This window comes from Pagrus major, chromosome 1, assembly GCF_040436345.1.
Source record: "Pagrus major chromosome 1, Pma_NU_1.0".
Taxonomy (NCBI): Eukaryota; Metazoa; Chordata; class Actinopteri; order Spariformes; family Sparidae; genus Pagrus; species Pagrus major.
The window spans coordinates 28,908,041-28,931,412 of record NC_133215.1 but is presented as its reverse complement, the minus strand read 5'-3'; the positions used below and the strand labels follow the sequence as shown (position 1 = coordinate 28,931,412).

Here is a 23,372-nt window from a genome sequence, read left to right as displayed (position 1 = left end):
CTTACAGTGTATTATACTGTATCATTTTAGCTGTATTTTAAGCAGCTATAATCACTGTTTTGGTTTGCTTGCCAAACCAGTCTGCTGTTACCTGCCCAGCACCAAACCAAGACCTGAACAGAACTAAAAAAGAGAGCAAATATTGGTCTTACATAGAATATATACAACACATTGCATGTTTTAGTCTCTTTATGCTACTAACAAAACTAAAATTATATAATGGATGAATAAATTATGTTGCAAGTTAAAATATAATTTCTGGGGGAGTGTGGAGAATGAGTTGAGTCTCTCGGCCTTGGAAAAGAAGCTGCTCTGTAATCTGGTGATACTTCTGTATCTTTTACCAGATGGCAGCATGGTGACCACACTGTGGCTGGGGTGGCTGTTGTCCTTTACTATCCTTTGGGGCTCTGTGCAGACATCTCACTTCACAGATATCACTGATGCTCTGTAAATGTGTACCAATGATCTTTTGTGTGGTTTTATTAATCATTCACTCTAGAGCCTTCCTGTCGTGGCCGTGCACGAACAATATCAATTAGGAATGTTTCCATCCAGGATGCTTTCTATTGCTCCTCTAAAAGTTAATGTGGAATTTTACCTTCTTAAGTTTCCTTAAGAAATACTTTGCTTATTTACTTTGAGAGTTAGATGAAATGGTTAGCTTAGCTTAGTATAAGGTCTAGAGGCCATGGGAAACAGCTAGCCTGGCTTTCTTCAAGTCTAAACCTGACTAATGAATATATTTTATGACATTTTTAAAATGTGCAATATGTAAGGATCTTACTACAAAACAGTCAAAAATTAACTAAAATTATCAACAGAATGTGAAGAAATATCAGTTGTGGTGTCATAAGAGGTCTCTGTATTGTGTTGCTTAGACATCTAATGAAGTTAGCATGCTAACTTGCTGCATGCTTGTGGTGTTAACACTAACACTGCCCCACTGCTTTGGGCTCCAGTTCGGGCATATACAATTCAGCTAATAGGACCCCTTGCTACATGGCTAACTGAGCTAGCTAGTTAACAATAGCTACAGTTAGCAGTATATTGCACCTTTAATAATCACACAAACAGAAACATAAAAAGGACTGTTGTGGTTTTGAGTTAAATGCTGTGACTATTTATTTACAACCAGTGGTCAGGAGCATTGACCTCCTGGAGACTGTATAGTGTAACATAAAACCACAGATGATAACATTTAGATTTCTGTTTGTGTGTAGATTAACATGTGAAACAGTGAGCTACAAAGGTGTAGGCAGATTTGTTTTGTTTTGTTTTACTTTGGAGAGATTCAGGCCAGCTGGATTCCCCCTACTCCCATGCAAGGCTAACTGTCTGCTGGCTGTAGCTCAATGCACAAACGCGATAGTGCTATCAATCTTTTTCATCTAAATCTTGGCAAGAAAATGAATAAGCGTATTCCCCAAAACGTCTACTCCTTTGAGATTAAAGTATTTGTCATACTCTGAGCTAAACTGTTGAGCAAAACTCTTTCAAAACAGAGACAGAAGCCAGAGCTTTGCTGTGGTTTTACACAAATTCCTCAGATTTGGATGGCCCCATACACACCCTGCCGAGGAAATGAGACAAACACGCACACACACACACACACACACACACACACACACACACACACACACACACACAAACGGTCGCACAGTAAAGTGAGCCCAGAAATTCTTTTGTCAGGGCTCCAGTGATAGCTAAATCCTGTGAGCCCTTCCTCTGTCTCTCAACTCCCTCTTTCTGGCAGACTGCTGACTCATGCTTTCTGAGTCCCCCCTACCTCCACCCCTTACACCACTCCCCTCTCTATGTCGCTCTTTCTTTATAAAAATCCAGTCTGCAGCCTTTTTTGTCAACTCTTTCTCTTTTCTCTTCCTGAGGCTTTTCTTGGGATTTTGAATTATTCAGCTGCGTTTGTGACCTCTGCGTGTGTGCGTGTGTGTAGGCAATAATATTGTAACTGTGTGTGTTGGTTAAGATCATGGATTGTATGTGTGGGTGTGTTGATGTGTGTAACCAGTTTTAATCACCCTCCCGCCTGTGCAGTTTATTTCGTGTTTGAAGAAATAGTAATTGCCTCGTACTGTAGCTGTATAGCTGGCTGAGTCTCTTAATGAGAGTAATGCACGCTGTGCCCGAGCCAGAGGCCTCGTATTCTGTGGGTAGAGTTGGCACATGCATGGAAACCACAATTTTACTGTAGCTGGAAAATGTTCCCCGTGTCCTGAAAATTCAGCTTCATGTTGGTTTGTCTATCTGACGGAATAGGATTTGTTTACGCTGACAGTTTCACCACCATCCCAGGTGGTGGTGGTGGCATGCAGCACAGTACCAGGTGGTCATACATCTGGTTTGGAAGAAGTGGCAAAATAATGCAGCTTTTTTTGGGATACAGCAGCCAGAAGTCTGTTTTTCACATTTTAAGAACCGAAAAGGAGACATAAGGGGCGCAAATTTGTGAAAATAAACAACAAGGCAGCCAAGGGAAGCAGGAACTGTAATCTTCGATAACTGCAAAGTAGAGAACCACATGTTGTCTAAATGGCCTGAGAGGGTGCCAGAATTGTCCTATCTCAAAACAAGAAGCTCCGCACTGGATTGTGAAGACAATAGGAGTCTGAATTGAGCCCAAAGGACAGTTAAGTACAAGGAAATGGCCAATGAACTTTACAAACTCTGCATAAACAAAGGCTGAAACAGTTCTGATTATTTTAATTTTGCAGAAAGAAATATAACTATTTCCCACCGGTGGTAGGATGTACACAATGCAGCCAAGTCACCACGGATAAAATGTTGGCGTTTCTGCAAACCACTGATACGTTCACATCTGTGCAGAAATGTGAAATTGCAACATAAAGAAAGGTGAAATGTTAACATATCTGTGGTTTACAGAGACGTAGATTGCTAACATTTAATCTTGCAATTGGGTTGGACAATGGATGGTTAGTTGGTTTGTCTATCGGTCCTTCCGACTATTTCATCAGGGGGATTCATGTTTTGTCAAAAGCAAGGTATCTCAGCAAAAACTGGCCAATCTGCACTGGTTGACCAAGAGAAGACAAGGTCAGTTCATTCCAACATACTTTGTCCGTCCCTCAAGGGGCAATTTGAGACAAACGAGCCTGTAAACACAACAAACACTTCATTTAAACACATAAGAACAATCTAAGAAATCCAACAATGTTAGAAAAAGTTGAAAGACACAAGGATCTGCAGCTGACCAACAATATTAAATAACACCACAAAGGCACACAGCATTCTAATTTTACATGCTTTTTTGAGGACTTGTTCAGTATTAAGATGTGCAAAGGATTTTGATGTTTTGATAATATATTTATATTTAATACAATCAGCTGAGCTTAACAACACCTTTTAATTGGCACTTTTGATAATGACATGTAAACAACAAATACATGAAAAAAGGTCAAATACTTTCGATAAAAGATGAACAAAACAAGTTTAGTAGGCAGAAGAGACCCTGCCTATCCTTTTTCATAATGACATCTGAATATTCACTTAACCTCAATCTGTCATCATACTTGCAGGTCTAATACTGAGAGGCAGCACGCAGAGAAAACTTCACTGGGCAACAACATGAATGCTCAGAAAACAAACTAAATTATCTAATTATCTAATGCGAAGCACATTAATTGCAAAAGCCAGCCGGGCTTCACATGCTAAATGCTGCAGATGGTCGAGATGTATGTAAACAGAAAGAAATCCATCCAGCTGATAAAAGACTGACATCGCAGCACATGAAATTTGCATGACATGGATTGATGTTTTTCAATGAAATACATTATTAATATACTTAATATACTCAGAAAAGCAAAGGTCATAAATATTAATAGCACAGATAAAAGAATATTGTTGATATGAAATTGAAAATGGAGAGTTGCTCCTGATCTATGTGACAGTATATGTGTCGATAATCCGCCGTGTTTTCTCCTCACTCAGTTTAGAGAGATAACACTCATGCTATCATCAAACGTGTGAAAAAAGACTCTCCAACCTTTATCTCATCACACACTTGCACACAGTCACTCCCCCAGTCAGCCTCCCATACTGTTCACACGTGACTGAGTGTGTAGAGAGAGGCAGGGAGGGAGGCAGAGGGAGAGTGACAGAGAGCATGGATGAAAGTGAGTCTGTGTGTGTGGCTGGACATGTGAGTGTCTGTGTGAGTTAGCGTTTGTGTGCGGAGCGCTTGCTCTGTAGCTCACAGGGCTAAGACCTATTTATACACCCAGACTCCCACGCTCCAGAAACGCTCACCCATGACATTTTGTTTGTTTCCATTCTTTTTCCTCGTCCCCACATCATCTTCTCATGTCTCATCTTTCATCACGTCCTTCTTTCGCTTCTCATCACCGTCATCCCACGGACAGGTATCGCACTGCCACGGCATGCTACCATCACCTCGACAAAATGCTTGCTCTCGGGTCTTTCCGGTGCTGGGTAGAATTGAATAAAGTGGACAGATCAGGGTCAGTGCTGCCAAAAAGGTGTGATTCTCTTCTCTCAGTCACTCAGAGCCTAACCCCTTTACTAAATAGCTGCACCCAGGGATGTAGACTATTGAGGATGTATTTGAATGGGAATTTTGGTTCCTTAACAAAATTCACCTGCAGGGAACCTGAGCCTCAGGGTGGCTGAGGATGACTTGCGTGCTGTGGCGATGGTGGAGGAATGGAATTACAGATGGATGCGTGGGGTGATGGACAGAGAGTAAAGTCATTTTCTAGCCAACAGAGGTGAAGTTAAGGTGATGCAAGAGCTCCATACTGTGTTGCCGACCGTGGGAATGGTGATGTTATGTAATGGCAGCATATACACAGAGTCATAGAGCCCAGGGGCAGTGGCTTTGGGGGAAGTCGGATGGACCCCTTGCCTGCTAACGGGACTTCTTAAGTGCTTCTGCCATCAGCGTTCTGTTGCTTGCATAACAGCCTCTCCAGCCCTGGGAACCCAGAGGAAACACGTGACCACTAAGAGGGTTCCTTCTGGCTGAGGGGTGATTTCTCATTCCCTCTCTTGCCGTTTTTCTCCCTCTTTCTCCCTCTCTCTCTCTCTTCTTCTCAGCAACAAAGGGGTTTTTCCTTCACGGCAAGAGAGCCATTAAGTTAACACGCTCAGGGACAGCAGTTCCCTCGAGGATGGCAGGATGACAAAAAAAAAGGGGGTAGATTATTAGGCGTATAGGTGCAGATGCTGTAAATGTGATCTTTTCAGAACCTTTTAATGATTGAATGTAAATTGAACCATCGGGTACAGCAGGGATAAACAACATCTGGGGAGCTGAGGGGAAGAAAGGCAACGCAGCCCACCTTCATGCCCGTACACAAACACATATAATGTGTACATAGGCTACTGAGGGAAAAAGCTGCCCACGCACTGGCACACACTAGCTCACTCAGGCTGGCGTGCTTGCAGAGGTGATAACTATGGAAGACTTAGAATGTCTGAATAAAAACTAATGAAATGAATAAATAAAATAAAACGCATCGTTCTATGAAACTGTACTCTCAAAAAGAACAAAAGCCTCAGTTCCCAGAACAACATGTTTGTGTTCAAGTGACAAGTCCTTCTCGCAGCGGGAGTAATTATGATGGGATCAAAGGAGGAAGTCACATGGCATTAACAAAGTTCACAGATGGAGGAGTTCTGGGTAAAGGTTTGATTCAACAACACATCGGGCTTCAACGTGGACCGCTGTTCCTCTCTCTTCTCCAACTACCAGTTAAAGTATTTTGTAGGCAGAGCCGCAATCATTGCCAAACGTTAATCATACTTATTATTCCAACCATGATGATGAAAATCCCGAACCCTAAAGGGCAGCCCAGTTACCAGGATAACACCACTGATACATTCACATTTGTACCTGTCAGGCCTACGTCTCATATCGACATTTCTACGATATTTGTCATTTCATTTTCGCATTACATGTTTATGAGCTGATTTCAATATTGGGAGGCTAAAAAAAGATGGTGGTGGAGTTACAGGCAAGAAAGCTGCCAAGCCAGCGACCAGAGTTCGAGACTGTGTTTCAAAATTCAAACACATAATCGCCACGGGACAATAACAGGTATTTTAACACATAATAAGATCTTCTCCTGACCCTTACCAAGTGGATTTCATGCCCAAACCTAACCAAAGCATAAGCACTGTGTTGTCACAAGGAAAGAAACGTGAAATGCAACCTCAAGAAGCATAATAAATGTAAAGTTTCAACATATTTGTGGTTTGCAGAAACGTATATTGTCAACATTTATTGTGTTGCTGCAAGGAGTCATTTCAAACAATTATCTTTCAATATATTATCCCTAAATCTAACTTGTATATATGGATCAACAACATATTTTTACATTTGCATTGGAGGACTTGTGGTATTAAATGCATTACTTTTTATTCATGCATTTCTTGGCTTATAGTTAAATTTAAAAACTATTTTAAAATGACGGTTATTAAGCTTTTTGTCCTAAATAACTGAATGTTTTTTTCATTGCCATACATTTTTCATGCAACATTAGAATTAAATCCGAACAGAAAAAAACAAATGAACGAGGTGTATTGCATGTCATTCCTGCCAGCACTAAATGCAATGCAAAGGGGAGCTTTGTCCTTGTTGAGATGGAAGCACATCGTCCATGTCAAAATGTTAAACACAGCTTTTGGAGCGAGAAAAATTCAAGTCACAATGTGAAGCAATTTATTCATCTATCAAGCTAAATACTTCTCCTTTTGTCACCGACTTATGACACCGGCAATGCATGACGAAAAGGAAATACATCTAACAATGTGCAATGTATTTCACTCTTTCTTTGTTTGGTTTGTTTTCACAAGGGAATTTTAAGTCTTTCATAGAGGACACATGCACATGGATGCACAAAAAAATCACTGCAAGATCATCTTTTAGCATTATTATTATCAAAACCATTAACATTATACAGTCAATAATGCGTATAGAAATAATCCAGACTACAGCTGCCTGTAAAGGATTCTGAAGAAGGCAATGCACCATCCATTTTCCCATCCATCCATCCTGCACATGTCCGTCCTCCCCCTTAATTTTCTTTTCAGCCTCGGGTTCCACCCATCCTCCCATACCTCCTCAGCTCTCCCCTCTCTTCAGCCCTGCATTTGTGCTGTAAATCATGACACATACACAAATAACGCATGTGACACACACTGTCTGATATTATCAAAACTGTATTTTGATGAACACGCTGTGGGAAAAAAAATGCTTTCTTACAGGCATTTGAGGGAGGATCAACACAAATCAGCACCGAGGAAGATGAAGTTCAAAGAGTTAGAGAGCCACCAGAGATTTGGTGTTGCTATGGAGATGAGTGAATCTCTGCTTGTGTTCTCGTGTGTGTGTGTGTGTGTGTGTGTGTGTGTGTGTGTGTGTGTGTGTGTGTGTGTGTGTGTGTGTGTGTGTGCATCACCTGATGTTTTGGGGGGGTGGACTAAATCTGTCACTGTGGTCACAGCTTAACTTATTTGCTCATGTTGATCCAATGGCAGGTGTTTAAAGGAAATCAAGGTTCATTTATGTGTCAGTCTATAAAACATGGTTATAGGTATATTTATATACTGTGTGTCAGAGGGAGGATACACACACACACACACACACACACACACACACACACACATTCCACAAATGAACATCTCTTTTATTTTATTATTGTAAGCATGACTCCACGGGGTTTTCATGCAAAAACACAATATCATCATGTTTTAGGGGGGAGGTATGTGGAATATGTGTGCAAACACAGTGCCATCCCCATCTTTGATATTAACTCCTGCTTGCATGAGTATTGCTCAGGCGTCACATGAGCCAGCAACCGACCGCACGTGCAGGGCGCACGGCATCGCCAGCGAGAGAGGAGGCGCTGGATAGTGCGCATGATCGAGAGTAAACACAGAGCACTTGGCAACCTGAAGTCCTCATTCCCACTGCTTTTCACTCCGGACAGCGGGAGCAGGGTAATTACTAGGGGGTGTGGGAAGAACACCAACACTTAATGAGTTTAAGTGACATATAATGGGTTTGAGAAGTGGCCACTGACACTGACAGGAAGGCTTGTTTGGGCGTTTCAGCACCGGACAGCTCTCCCACCCCTCTCCCGCGTGTCTCGTGCTCACAAACTCGCATCTGGCATGTGCGCTGGGAAAGTGTCCGTCAGTTACAGCCGGTGCGGGTCACGGGCAGAGAGCATGGCGGACTCCCCACAGCATCCTCCCAGCAGCTGCCGCTAAAACCTCGAGAGATGGGCAGCATACCGCAGTTCCTCCTGGAAGTGTCCATCGTGGTGGTAGCTGTCGTCTCGCTGTTGACAAACTTGTCAGTGCTGCTATGTTTCACCCAGAGCGCCGAGTTGCGCACACACGTGCCCGGCATCTTCACCCTCAACCTCTCCTTCTCCAACATCCTCCTCACTCTCATCAACATGCCCGCCACGTTTCTCGGAGTGGCCACGGGCGCGAAGCCCTTCGGGGACTCGTTCTGCCAGGCTGTCAGCTTCGCGGAGACTTTCCTCACCACTAACGCGATGCTGAGCATGGCCGCGCTCAGCATGGACAGGTGGATAGCGGTGGTGTTCCCGCTCAGTTACTCCAGCAAGATGCGCTACAGGGACGCGCTTCTCATCGTGGCGTACTCCTGGCTGCAAGCTCTCACCTTCTCCCTCACCCAGCTGCTGATGGACTGGGGGGGTTACAGCCACACGTACGCCTCGTGCACCGTTCACCTGGACGCGGGGGAGAGGTCGCAGTTCGCCGCCTACGCGACCTTCACGGCGCTGTTCCACTGCAGCAGCTTCGCGCTCAGCCTGCTCGTGCTGTGCTTCGCCTACCTGAAAGTTTTGAGAGTGGCCAGGTCGCACTGCAAGAGGATAGATGTGATCACAGTGCAGACCCTGCTGCTGCTGGTGGACATCCACCCCAGGTAAGGTATACCGGAGGGCAAACTTTAAGGCTCAACAGATGTTTGCGCCTGCAGCACAGTGGAGAGAAGAACAGTCTTTTGTCATGCGAATTATTTAGATGAATGCATCAGCTGATTTAATGTTTGTGTCTGTCTGTCTGTCAGTGTGAAGGAGAGGTGTCTGGCAGAACAGAAGAAGAGGAGGCAGCGCGCCACTAAAAAGATTTGCATCTTCATCGGCTCCTTCATCCTCTGCTTTTCACCCTATGTCATAACAAGGTAGGTCATCTTTTTGTTTTTTATCACAGGCTTATTTGGCAGTTGGTCAACTTCCTACATGAAGTGTGTGTGTGTGTGTGTGTGTGTGTGTGTGTGTGTGTGTGTATAGATGCTTTTACAATAATGGTCCCTAAAGAAAATCAAACATTTCCTGTGTCTGATGTGTCTGTGATACAATAATGGGTTTATATTGATCGTGTGTGCATCTGACAGTGTTACTGTGGTGTAACATCTGCAGCACAAAGACTAGACATGATATCCTGAAAACATCAGTAGCCTAAATAATTTAAATACAAGACAATGACACTTTACTTTAGTGGTTTTGTTTGTTATCTCACAGGGAGTAAAACGGCCTCAAAATCAAGCTCAATCACACCTCTCTGATACAAAATGTCAATGTCAAAATGATTAATAACACAACATTTATTGCAGGGATATTGGAATGAATTGCATTATACTGTGCAATGCCTATCCATGCATCTGTGAGATGAGATCAGACACAAGATATACTTTATTTTATATAGGGGACATTTGGCTTGGGCAGTGTTAGCTTATCACATTTCAATTTTAAAAAGGGGCTCTGTGTTAAAATTTGCAACAATTAACATGCATTAATCACCTTTTTTACTCTAATGTGATGTGAAAAATGAGACCTTCCCTGTCTCTCGGTTGCCTATACAAGCCTGCGGATGATTTGTTGAAGTTGTTGAATGCTGCTGGAATGTGGATTATTTTGTGAGCGACTCGGGGTCTGATTTTGAGCGACAGTCCAAAGGATGTGACTTGCACATTCTCAAGCGCCTCGTCTCAGTGCCTCTCTCCGCTCTGCTAACAGAGAGCAACAGAAGCTAACCTTAATTTAGAAATGGAGCCTGCTGACATAAAAAAACGAGCAGCTTCCAGCACAACGCTGAGGTTCCTGAGAGCCCCTTTAAAGTAATCAGCTAAAATATACAGGATTCATATAGGACAGCTAATAAAGAGACTCTGGGCACCCATTTACACCAATTGAAAGTGTTGTTTTTTATAATCATGAGAAAATAAGTCATAATTATGAAATACCATCACATAATTATGTCTTAGTATCTCATAATTATGAGTTACTGTTTTTTGTTGATTTGCAGAATTGGATGTCCATATTTAGTATATCATTGCCATTTAAATTGACTTCTTCTGCTTGTATTCCTCCTGCAGGTTGCTGGAGCTGGTCCCCTCTGTGCACATCCCCCGGTACTGGGGCATCGCCACCAAATGTCTGTCCTATGGCAAGACCTCCAGCGACCCGTTCGTCTACTGTCTGCTGCGGCACCAGTACAGGAAGGTCCTGGTTAGTATCATCAGCCGGTTCATGAGAAAGGATCATTACGCGCTGTCCATCCACAGCACGAGCAGCACGCTGGACACCACCGACGACACCTGCGTCGCCAGAGTCACCTGAGCCTGATGTGCTTACATGATTGAATGGCTCAACACCTGCATACCTTCTGGTCAGGGGCAGCCCCGCAGATGGCAGAAAGTCCGTGTCTTTAACACGGGGGTGGAGCACAGGGCTCTTTAAGCCACAGTGTCGTCCACTGGGAGATCTGTGAAGAACACAGTGTATACTCATTGAGACCGCACTGGCCTCTGATGTGTGCCAAAGGCCTTCTCAGACTGTTTCCACAGGGCTCGTCAGTTTGCCTGCAGAAGCATAGCCAAGGATACACCACATGAAACACAGAACACTATGTTTATTACTATGATCAGTGTAAATGTTGAAGTAACCTTGAATTTGTCAGAAAGTGGTCTTCTTCAAGTTTCAGTGAAAAAACTGCAAAAAATGTTCATTCTGGTGGCTCTTTTAAAGATAATATTAGAGTTTGTGTTAATGGAATTGAACACAGAGTGTAAAAATATGTGTGAGGATGTGTGAAGATGTTGTATCACAGAAACAACACATATTCAAGAATAAAGTCCACTGCCACAGACACACTGTGAGTCAATCATTACCTTCTGGTAACACTGTGATATTGTCATGTTGTAGCACTGCTTCCCAACTTTTTTTTGGCCTGTGACAACTAATCACAATAGCTGTGAGCAATTCAAACAAAGATTGATTTTTACTTTCAGATTTGTCTCATTTGAAGGATGCTTGGAGATGTAAATATATCCACTATTTCACAAGGAAAATGGACAAAAGTCAGAAGACAATTTTAAGCAAAGGGTTTTTTTCTATTCTGTTAAAGGAGACCCATTTTAGTTTTCATTTTTTCCTTTCCTTCAGTGTTTCATATCAGTTCTGGTGTATGTAAAAGATCCTTAAAGTTAAAAAGCCCACACCAACTGGAGCTCCTCTCTCCAACAGAAAACACTGCTCCTGAAATGCCTCGTCAGTAGTCACACTACGTCACCATGTCATACATTTGCATGATCGATGCCTATATTCATGGTATTAGTTAAACTAACTGCAAGCTAAAAACATGACAAAGCTGACTGGAGACACGGTGAGCAGTGCTGGCTCAGGCGTGTGTGAGCTGACCAATCAGAGCAGACCGGGTATTCAGAAGGGGGGGGGGGGGGGGCTTAAAGAGACAAGACTTAAAACAAAAAAATATGCATATTTTTTTGCATAAAATGCATATTTTTTTGTTGTAAAAAAAATATGCATTACATTTTAGACCGGGACAAACATAGGTTTACATGCATGTAAACCTTTGTGTAGTAACACAAAATACAATTATGAACCTGAAAATGAGCATACTATGATTATCCTTTAATAATCTGTGACCCTTCATATTTATCGTACGACCCTCCTGGGAATCCTGAGCCCTATGTTGGGAACCACATCCATATTATAAACTCCTGTGATAGTCTTATAATAGATGATAATTGCAGGAATACCAAAGCGATGGCATTAAGGTTGAAGGGGTTTCACAGATTAATGGTGCAGAGGTCTGTTGTTGCATTGAACTGGTGAACAGGCTCAGCAGCCCCATTATGTCAAACAAAACAGGCATGAACTTCCCTCAATCCCACCCCCACACAGGCCACGTTTCTTCCTCATGTCCACACACACACACACACACACACACACACACACACACACACACACACACGGCTCTGTGCAGTGAAATATGATCGGCGCTGGCTCTGAACGCACAGAGCCATAATCCTGGCACTTTTTCTCGGGTCAGGGATGCTCTGCGCAGACAAAGGAAGGAGGTCTCCGTGCTGTGGGTGGTAATTATCATCCAGCCTAGAGAACGGGAAAAGTTACAGCTTCAAACACACACTGCCACATCACACACCGCCGTTTGTCAAGCAGCTTTCCCTGCGCTCCAGCAACATGCATTTAGGACTTTGGGTGCTGCTTCTGTCCTTGTGGAGAAGTTGTTGGTGCGCGCCGCAGCAGACGTGCCATCCCGGAGACGAGCTTTTGGGTAAGGTCACTTCAAATTAAAAGACAGGGCTCGTAGAAATAAGCTTAAGGAAAGCTACGACGCATGGTGGCTGACGCGTGATGCACAGGGAACAGAACTTAAATGCCTATTTTGAATAAGCAATGGAGGATTTAAGACGAAAAGATCACATAACACGCAGACTATTTTAAATATTGAAAGGGCAAGTGCTCTTGTAATTAAATGCTTTAATTAAAAAAAAAAGGATATTTTGTTTGTTAAAGATTACAGTCTCCAGTTTCTCACAGCTTGCTTTTAAATTCTGCATCAGGCCAGTAAAGCGTTGTCCTGCAGATCTGAGCATGTTGTAGACACGTTGTCACCTGATGTTTTTTTTGTCATAAACAGTAATAAAGCAGAGTCACTTTCTCGGCTCTCTTGTTTTTGAAGAAGTCGCCCCCTAGCGGTTTGTGACCCACTAATATTTCCATGCTTTTCTCATGTGTTTCTTTGACCTGTGCTCTCTCACAGGAAGATGCAGCAACAACGAGTTTGAAGAAAAACGTAGGTGGAAAATTGATTTCACTCTGGGGCTTTACACCAAGTCATATCTGTGATGGATTTTAAAGGTCAGATTTTATTTTTCAGGTAGCGAGGGTGTCACGATACTAGAATTGTAAACTTTGATACAATACTATTATAAAAACAATACTTAATACATCTTTCGATACCATGGTTAGAAGAAGTCCAAGGCACACAAAACTACTAACAACCTGCACACAGTGCTGCTACAGATACAAATAATAGCTGTCCTAACTTTCAATACTATCATATGCAGATATTGTACACTGCAAAATCTGACATAGTGACCTTACTTAAAAAAAGTTTTGTCAAAATTAACAAGTACACTTATAATTAAGTTAAACGTTTTAAGCTATACAACTTAAAAAATGAAATAGTCTAATTTACTTAGTAAGTCTGAGGTAATCAGTTTCCTGGCTTTTTTAAAGTAAAGTCAGCTTTTAAAGTTTACAGTGCATCTTTTTAAAGGTGCACTATGTGACTTTTGCATCGTCCTCCGACTAAATTCAAGCCTGTTTTTCTCTTATGCTAACAAACACAAACATATGGCTCTGAAGTATACAGCTAAAGCCCCCATTAGCTCCTGCAAACTGCTATTGCACATATCAAGAGCTCCGTCTCTCGTTCTCGTTTTTTTGTTTATAGGCCTGTAAAAAGGTTGCATAGTGCACCTTGAGACATGTGGTTTTTCGAAAATGTATCAAAGTATGGATACTTCTGACAACACTACCAGGTACACAAAGTGATCAGAGCATAGTGAAATGACATGTTAGTAACACCTCACAATAACCATAATTAATACATGGTGCATTTATAGTTGGTTAAGCTTTAGTGTATAGTTAGGTTTATAAACACCAGTTGCAACTTTAGAATACAGTAAAACTTTAATGGCCAGCCAAATAATGTTTATAGATGAACTACACAGTATTTATTAACCAATTAGTATTAAAGTATTGAGTATTAAAAACAGCATTTGCAAATTTACAATAAACAATCACATACTAAATATTTATACAGCATTTAATTGTTTGTTAACAGTGAAACTATTGACTAAAGTTGATTTAACTGTAAATGTACCATTTATTAATGATGGTTATTTTAAAGTGTTACCGACATGCAGGCTTTGGGTGTAACAGAATACATGTGACAGGATTATGTAGTTACGATACAGAGGGGTAACTGTACTCTGTCTTACACAACATCACTCTGGTCTTGATTAAATAAATCAAATACATTTCTTTTCTATAGTCTTTATCTGCACATGTTTGATATTGAGGTAATCCAAAAGTAAAAGAGAGTAATCAAGTTACATTACTTTAATACTGTGATACTTGGATTATGTTACTGACTACATTTGCGGACAGGTAATTAGTAACTGTATCCGAATACATTTTTAAAATGACCCTCCCAACACTGCCGACATGTGACATAGTAAGTGGACTGTGTGCCATTAGATGAGTTTTCGTGCCATGACTTGACCTTCAGGGCTTTAAAAACAAACTATTTGAAACACCAGGTGCCACTGCAAGATGCAACAGGTCTCGTCTCAGGTAGCCAGTCCCTGAGAGAAAAGGGGGCTGCAGCACTCCAGCATTCAAATCTGCAGGGGAGGATTTATAGAGCTTCAAAAATCACATCCTGTACTTTTCCATTGTAGAACACCAGGTGCTGCACCAGCCAGGTGTTTTTTTATATAGATCATAGTGTTTCTTGGCTTCTCTTAACGACGTGGCAGATAAAGATCTTTTAGCATGAGCCATAAAAAGATAGCTTTTCCAAGGGTTGTTCTAGATCCAGAAGTAAACCTACAACAATCAAAGAAAAAGCTTTGCCTTTCTGACTGAATTATACATGAAGTGACACAGCCCTTCTCAAAAGTTTATTCAGCAGCTTTCTTTGCCTTTTTCTCTCTCATAGCCAAGTGCACAGAGCTGAACCTGGGCTACTGTAATGACATGGAATACTCAAGGTGGGTCGTAGAGGTTGGTGCTAATGTGGGCGAGATATTCAGTGCCAGAAAAAAAAAGTCCTTTAAATTATGCATGCATTTTTAAGGATAAGTTCACCCGCACAGTTAAAATTCAGTCATCATCAACACATCCCTGTGCCGATGGAAAGTCGGGCGAAGTTTCATAGTCCTCAAAACATTTCTGGAGCTTCACAACAAAACATTCCCCTAAACAACTCAAGTAGATGGGGACTTGTTTTACTTGCTATTGCTAATGCACCATGCTAAGATTTTGCCTGTAAAAGGTGTGTAAATAAAGTCTTTTCAGATCAATGTGGGATCTCAGGCTTTCTAAGACTTGGAATACAGTAGCCGATAATGACTGAATTTTCATTTCGGGGTGAACTTGTCCTTTAAGTCAATGCTGTTATAGTTTTGATTTAGAATTTCTTTAAAGTACTTCACAGCCTCTTTTGGGTATCATGTTTAACAACTGTTTAAGTGCTGCCCCTCCAGAACCATGTTCCCCAACATCCTCGGCCACCGGAATCGCTTGGAGGCAGAGTCCGGACCAGAGTACCTCCTCCTGAGCGTCATCCATGCCCTGCTCAACGGGGAGTGCACCCCTGAGATACGTCTCGTCGGCTGCTCAGTGCTCGCCTCACCCTGCCAGAATGACAAGATGATCCGACCCTGCCGCAGCACATGCGAGGCGTTGAGGAAGGACTGTGCTCACTCCTTTGAGGCCATCGAAATGGCCTGGCCCTACTTCCTCGATTGTGACCGCTTCTTTGCCAGCGACCAGGAGGGCTGCTTTGACCCGCTGGCAGGACTGAAAGGTATAGTTCACACTCTTATATTGCACTGTTTGGATCAATGCATATACCCTAAATCCTGGTATCCCTCCTCCAGCCAGACAGGAGATAGCATTGTCCAGCCTCTCTCCTGAAGAACCCAGCACCATCATCCAGTTCACCTACACCTCCAACGCCCAGATGTACAGCTTACTGAAGAGAACGGCAGCCAAGTGCTCCCATATCTCTCATGTGTACAGCATCGGACGCAGCACAGAAGGCAGAGATCTACTGGTTATCGAGTTCACCAACAACCCAGGACAGCACGAGCTATGTGAGTAAGGAAGAGCTGCATAAATGAATTGTCTGTGTCATGTTATTGTGATTCATTCAGCTCTTCCTGTTGTGTTACTTCCTGTGTAAAAAAATCTATTTCTGTTAACCATCTTCCCCTGCTTACCTACCCGTGCCCATTTAAAAAATCCTGATTAACTGATTTGTGGCCACTTGGGGGCAGTGGAAACAAGCTGTAGACATTAACAAACATATTATGGTGAACTACAGTTGCTTATTACACACACTGGGAAACATTAGCATTAATTTGGAGTTGTGTTTACTGAGACCTTCCAAATGTAAGTATATAATACATTTACTCTCCCTTGAGCTCCTCTCTCGTGTCTTTAGCTTATGCTCCACTATTTCTGTTTGCCAGTTGCTACCTTTGGTACTATGCTAGTGTAGTGTACAGTACAGTGGGTTTATCCAGAGACTGAACCTTTGTGGGCAAAGTGAGACCAAAACAATGAGCTGAAAGACATTATACGTGAACCTCAGTAGAGCTGAGAGGAAGTGCAGTCAGGTGATAATTCTCTGTGGGTTTGTCATGCTACTGGAGACACCTTTGACATTACATAGTAAATTGGCTAAAAATGTTGATAAGAGCAGCTTTAACTTTCCCTGTCTCTGCCGCTCTCTTACCTCGAAATTCAATATCTCTTCCTTGTGACACCTATCATTTTACTTGTGACTGACTTGTTTCTAAATTTTGTATTACTGTCTCTTATTTCAAGTAACTCTTGATTGTACTGTGTTAAAGTGTCAGCATTTTCATTACTGAATGAAAATAGATACCTTGTCGATCTATTTTCTTTTTCGTCGGAGCATTTTACTGTCATTCAGCTCGTTGTATTGATTTTAAAGCTGCTTTGGTATTTTGGCTATTCTGAGTCAAAAAGCTCTGACAAACCCAGTTTCAGACAATGTTACCTACCTGGTGAACATAGTGGATCAATTAGCTGCTTAAGAGCTGAGTGAATGCTTATTTTGCTACGTGTCTGATGGGTTTGCAGATAGGAAACTGTTTGCATTGCCACAGCAGCTTTCTAAAGGGTGAAAATATTGTGGTTACAACTTGTTCCACTGCCCCAAATTTGCCAAAGCATCCATTAATGTAACTTTAACCAGGTTTGCTTCTGTCTGTAAACCGTAGTGGAGCCAGAGATCAAGCTGGTGGGCAACATGCATGGCAACGAGGTGCTGGGCCGCCAGCTGCTCATCTACCTGGCCCAGTACCTGTGTTCAGAGTACATACTGGGGAACCAGCGAATTCAGACCCTCATCAACACCACCCGCATCCACCTGCTGGCCTCCATGAATCCAGATGGCTATGAGCTGGCTGCCGCAGAGGTAGAGGATAGCAGTGATCCGGAGCTCAGCAACCAGGAAGTAAATACTGTTAACGGAAAACAAGACAAACCACCATTATCCGCTCTGAATGCATTGTCTGTTCACATTGCTCTGCTTGGGGTCTGAAGGTGGAGGCCTGAGGTACTCTGCTGAGGGAGCATTGCTAATCCAGATGTTTTTGTTAAACACATTTAAACACATTCACACACACATTTTTGCTGAAGAACTGTGCAGAAGAAAAGTAGTAATAAATCAGGGATTTTGGTAGGTTTCTGGTAGATTTAACTACTGTAAAGTTTCGATCCTAGTCCAGTTGCTAAAATGGATGTAAGAAATTAGAGTACTCAAGCCTTCCACCTTCAACCAGTCACCCTTTTTTCTACTAACCAGAGAATTCAACACTAATCATCACTTCACGAGTTTGTTGTTCACTAGTTTTAGTCTTCTATGCTGGAAACCTTTGAGCCTTTTAGCTCCAGTATAACAACACTGACACAACAAAACGTTGTGCATTCTTTCACTAACCTCTCAGGCCGTGCCACTGTGCCTCTAACAAGCACTGCATGTATATATCCTGTAGACTGATCATGTGTATGTCATGCAGGTCACAGTCTGACGTCAGCTATGAAGATCATGATTGTCTGTATGCAATATGCTGTGTAAAATGTACTCCATTTTGTATGCAAGTCTGACAGACTGACCTACTGCACTGGTCTTAGTGGTTTACTATACTGTAAACACATACATGGTTGAAACATTAATCAAAGTTTGCAGCATATTGTGCCTTTTATTAGTTTGATCATATTTCAGATGTATTATGTAAACCAAATGAAGTTGAAGTAATTTACATTATGTGTATTGCATGTATTATAGAATTTTTTCAATTATACCTAGTGCATCAAAGGAAATACTGAAACCTTAAACTGTTTCCATATTTGTGCTGTATATGGCAATGTATATGGGTCATTCCATACCAACTCACCGAGGCCGCTCCCAGTTTATGTCGTGGATTTTCTTGAAAAAAAATCATGTAAAAACTTCCATTAAATTCATGGCACCTCATAAAATCCTATGTTGTGCAGTAGGTATCACTCAGATAGAAAACCTTGACTGAATGTAATACTACAGCCAGTGAAACGTAGGAAGAACATGAATATTAACACTTTCACATAAAATAGTTTCAAGGAAATTTAATGAATCCTTCTTGGGAAATTCTACCAAATTATTAGATTAATTAAAGCTATATGTTCTGAAGAAAATTCATGACATTTTTTGGGAAAAGTTCTGAATTCTGGGTGAGTTGGCATGGAATGAACCATATATACAGTGTTTGTTTACAATATGTAATAATATGCAACAGTTTGCATAATCCAAAAATCCCTTTTTGATTGTTTGGATGGATCAAAGATGAAATGCATTTGGTGCTCCCCTCAGTTTAATGCACAATGGTTTTCTCTTGTAATTTTGCTTTTTCTCATGACGGATATATGGTCTTGTCTACATGTTAACAACAGAAGTAACAAAGATAGTCTAACATGCTCCTTCTTATACTTATGACTAATATTCATATAATTTACTCATATTTTCATCACATAATCATGGCTCTTACTAATGTCTACACATCATCATCTTCATTATCGTTGTTGTCATCGATCTAAATATTGTCACACTTTTTAATCCTCCTAGCTGTTTGAACCTAAATGTTTCAGGGTCACTTGTTCAACGGTTGGATCAGTGGACGGGCCAACGCCCAGAGTATTGACCTCAACCGCAATTTCCCGGACCTCACCTCCCTTTTCTACCGCAACCGCCGCAGCAGGCACTACCGCATTGACCACATCCCAATCCCTGACGCATACTGGTTTGGCAAGGTAAGGGGATATTGTTTTATTAATCAGATTCATGGAGAATAATCCTTATTAGATACAGTATTTCAGCCTGAATCCAAAAAACAAGCCAATGCTACCTTTGGACTGTAGGTGGCACCAGAGACCTACGCAGTGATGAAGTGGATCAGGTCACTGCCCTTTGTTCAGTCTGCCAGCCTTCACGGCGGGGAGCTGGTGATCTCCTATCCCTTCGACTTCTCTAGAGACGTGCATGAGGAGAGGATGTTTTCACCCACTCCAGATGAGCAGGTAGGGAGGGAGGATGGGAGACTGAATTTGTGGATAGATAGTTAGATCGTCATATTCCCTCTCTCACCATACACAAATAATCTCAGGTCTTCAAGCAGCTGGCTCGTACCTACGCAGACGCCCACACCACCATGTCAAACAATGACACAGATAGGTGTGGGGCCTCCTTTTACCGAACCAGGGGCATCATCAATGGTGCTTTGTGGTACAGTTTTGCTGGTGGTGAGATACAACACTTTTCAAACTACAGGGAGAACCATTCAATTTTTTCCAACCTCTCATCAGGGACTCATTATATACATATTTCCTTTACAGGTATGTCAGACTTCAACTATCTGCACACTAATTGTCTGGAGATCACCGTGGAGCTCGGCTGTGACAAATTCCCCTCAGAGGCCGAGCTTTACCCAGAATGGAAGAGGAACAAGGAGGCTCTGCTCAGTTTTATGGAGTCTGTAAGTGTTAGAAAGGTTTCCTGGCCCGAGAAAGAAATGACTAGTTTGTGTTGAAATGTACACATTTTTGTAGAATACATTCTTTATTTCAACTTATAGTGGAAGGATAGATGATTGCCGTTCAAAGTGTGAAATGATAGCCAGGTGTCAAATCAACTTTGCAGGTGGAACACTTGTAACAAGCAGGTTTTTAGACAAGACAAGAAAAGACAGAAAGTGTTAAAATAGTATTATTAATAAGATTTTCTATCGTGCTCCCTGTCCCTGAACAGGTCCATCGAGGGATAAAGGGAGTAGTTAAGGATACTGATGGAAATGGGATAAAAGGTGCAACTATCTCTGTCAGGGGGATCAGGAAAGATGTCACCACAGGTAAACACATCCTACATGGTTACACATTTTCCGGTGGGGATAACTTTGTTGTCAACTTTTTGTATGTATGGTGTAGCTGTGAGGCGTATTTTACAAAGTTACCGTGGATATAAAACATTTGTAGCCATGCTGGGAGCGTGGTTCTTGGGATGGCAAGGTCAGTGAATTGGTCCACCGCCACCACATTGGTCCTGTTGCTTTAACCATTATTGGATAGTTCACCATGAGACTTGGTACAGATATTCATGGTCTCCACATGATGAATCCGAATGCCATTGAGGACCCACTGACGTTTTATCATGATTTTGACATTTGTGGTTTTGAGTGAAATGTCTCGACAAATCTTGGACAGATTGCCATGATATCTGGTAGACACATTCATGTCCCCTGCGGGATTAATTGTTATCACTTTGGTTATCCCTTAGCTTTTCCTTTAGCGCCTTCATCAAAACAAAATCTTAATATGTCAAATACTTTGGTTAATGAACAAATACCTGCAAAAGTAATGACGTTCCCATCAGCCTCAAGTGTTCAGGGCACCTAAACTACGATCATGAACACGGTAAACATATTTGCTAAACATCAGCACTTTAGCATTGTCATTTTGAGTATGTTAGCATGCTAAAATTAGCATCTAGTTTAAAGAACCACATGGCAAAGTTCAGCCTCACAGAGCTGCTAGCATGACTTGTTTATATATGTTTTCTCCCCTTTTGTTTCCTAAGGTTTCCTTTGCTGTACTCTTCTTCCATTTATTTAATCCCCTCCCTGACATGTTGTCTTTCTGCTCTAACCTCTCCTCCCGTCCCTCCAGCTGAAGATGGAGACTACTGGCGGCTGCTGAACCCAGGCACTCACATCATGACAGCCACAGCCAAGGGTTTCTCCAGGGTCAGTAAGAGGGTTCACCTGCCTCACAACATGAACAAGGCTGGACGTGTCGACTTTGTCTTGGAGAAGGTTGGACCTGTTCTACATTATCCTGTTTAACCAATATTGTTCAGATATCCTGTTTTATTCTTACTTTCAAGCCATGCGTGGTTAGTTTTAGTTCAGTTTTTATTTTAATACATTTATCAGTCAGGGACCATGTAAAAAAACAGTAATCCCCTACAAGGAGTTGAGATGTACTTTGCAGCCCATGTACACTAATACAACTAATGCAATTAATACAAGAGCAAGTGCAAAATACAATAAATATTATCTTCAATCATAGATCCAAACATACATACAGATTTTAATCATCACAACACTATGCAATCTAGCGATTGTCTCTTCATCTTCACCCTTTTCCTGCATCCAGGTTCCTGTGGAGCCCGATATCGACGACCACTTCTTCCCCACAGTGGACACATGGGATCGATTCGACCCCTACAATCAGTTTGAGCGCTACAGCGAGCCAGTCGTAGGCGAGAGGGGGATAGAGCGGGAGGAGAAACCATGGTGGTGGAACTACTTCTCCCAGTCTGGCATCTCACCTCCAAACTGGCTGCTGCGAAATGTCTAGACGCTTTGCAGGACAATAAAGATCCCAGCATACCACTGGGAGACTGGTGATGGACGGCTGTACGTCCAGTCCCACACATTGCTGAGTGTCAGAGTCATCTACATGGCCGGAGCTATGACATTGGAATCAGCAGCATCTTGACAGATTTCAGTGCTCCCTGGAAGGATGTGAATAGGCTTTTTTCCCACCAGACAACAAACGTAATTCTGGATTGTAAACAGAGTTTTGGACAATTTCCTTCGCAGCTGCATTTAACATGTTTAAAGTAAAAATTGAACCAATGGGAGATGAGTTATGGATGCTTCAATAGTCCAACTTTATAAGATTTTCAGTCAAAAATAAAAGTATGCACTTATTTGAATATTGTGATTACAGATTACAGTTTCACATGTGACGGCAGCTGCATAAAATGTCTTTGTGCACATTTTTTAAAAATTGAGTCGTGTACAGATTCAATCCAGATTGACAGTTTTTTGTTTTTTTAAAAATTTACATTCCACATACCCAGTATGTTTAAGCCACATTGTATGCATCACAGAAGGCTTACAGTCAACATTTGGACATCTGGACCTGTAACACCATCTCATATTGAACACATACTAAACTTGGATTAGCAGCAATACTGTGTGCCAGTTGTGAACAGTAGAAATTCTTGCTTTGTTTGTTTTTCACAAGCATGGAAATATATATTAAACATTTCTGGCATGTCTCCTTTAATTATTATTATTATTTATTTATTGTTAGAAATGATTAAGTAATATTTTTAAGAGTTTATATGCCTATTTTTACTCCTTTCAGTTCTAACTAATCTTTGATCACTAGGGGGCGCCAGAGAACATGTAATGACAGACTTCATTAGTGTATCATCAGTCCAATTAGTAGGTGGTAAAGGGCATTTGTAATCGTCATTCATTCATGAATTCATGTCTCAACAAACAGTCTTTTTAGTGTTATACGCCAACAGTGAGAAATGGTTTAATTTGTAGTAGTTCTCAGAAGTCATCATAAAAGAAGATTTTCTTTCAGGGTCAAACTGCTGCTGCCGGCCTAGTTTTTCTCTTACATGTTAGGAGTTATCTTGCGGAATAACACACTATTGTTTTTATTAAAGGACTAATGGCCAGGCGCGTGCGGTATCCTTGCGCCTCCACAGGTGCATTTGGTTTGTTGTGATGATCAACAAGTTTCTTCGAGTTGACTATGGAGTTGTCTTGCTAACAGGCCCTGCAGGCAAGAAGTTTAAATTAATTTAATGTGAATTATTAGTCGGCGCACTCGCCTGTTTAGAAGGTTTAG

At 41.7% G+C, this 23,372-nt stretch overlaps 2 protein-coding genes across 3 annotated transcripts; both read left to right on the top strand.

Annotated features, from left to right (window-relative positions):
- Positions 1-7,348: 7,348 nt before the first annotated feature.
- Positions 7,349-10,655, top strand: LOC141006659 (G-protein coupled receptor 26-like). Of its 2 annotated transcripts, XM_073478888.1 has the most exons (4): positions 7,349-7,382; positions 8,314-8,959; positions 9,104-9,217; positions 10,412-10,655. In XM_073478888.1, the coding sequence occupies exons 1-4, from the start codon at positions 7,349-7,351 to the stop codon at positions 10,653-10,655; spliced, it is 1,038 nt and encodes a 345-aa protein (XP_073334989.1). The 2 variants fall into 2 exon arrangements, with proteins under 2 accessions (XP_073334989.1, XP_073334997.1); XM_073478896.1 differs by lacking the exon at positions 7,349-7,382 and having other exon boundaries at positions 8,234-8,959.
- Positions 10,656-12,375: 1,720 nt separating this feature from the next.
- On the top strand, positions 12,376-22,787 carry cpz (carboxypeptidase Z). Its single transcript, XM_073462915.1, has 13 exons — positions 12,376-12,636; positions 13,126-13,158; positions 15,094-15,145; positions 15,641-15,963; positions 16,037-16,252; positions 17,408-17,643; positions 19,314-19,475; positions 19,584-19,742; positions 19,829-19,964; positions 20,058-20,197; positions 20,470-20,569; positions 21,384-21,529; positions 21,873-22,787. Exons 1-13 carry the CDS (start codon positions 12,543-12,545, stop codon positions 22,074-22,076), a joined length of 2,001 nt encoding a protein of 666 aa, XP_073319016.1. The 5' UTR covers positions 12,376-12,542; the 3' UTR covers positions 22,077-22,787.
- Positions 22,788-23,372: the final 585 nt, after the last annotated feature.

What these genes read in the sequence shown, in the direction of transcription:
- cpz (XM_073462915.1), top strand. Translation starts at nt 12,543, where the DNA reads ATGCATTTAGGACTTTGGGTGCTGCTTCTGTCCTTGTGGAGAAGTTGT. An exon ending in CCCGCTGGCAGGACTGAAAG is followed by an intron (nt 15,964 to 16,036) that starts GTATAGTTCACA and finishes TCCCTCCTCCAG; the next exon opens with CCAGACAGGAGATAGCATTG. An exon ending in CACCCACTCCAGATGAGCAG is followed by an intron (nt 19,743 to 19,828) that starts GTAGGGAGGGAG and finishes AAATAATCTCAG; the next exon opens with GTCTTCAAGCAGCTGGCTCG.
- LOC141006659 (XM_073478888.1), top strand. Translation starts at nt 7,349, where the DNA reads ATGGAGATGAGTGAATCTCTGCTTGTGTTCTCGT. An exon ending in CTGGTGGACATCCACCCCAG is followed by an intron (nt 8,960 to 9,103) that starts GTAAGGTATACC and finishes TCTGTCTGTCAG; the next exon opens with TGTGAAGGAGAGGTGTCTGG. An exon ending in TCACCCTATGTCATAACAAG is followed by an intron (nt 9,218 to 10,411) that starts GTAGGTCATCTT and finishes TTCCTCCTGCAG; the next exon opens with GTTGCTGGAGCTGGTCCCCT.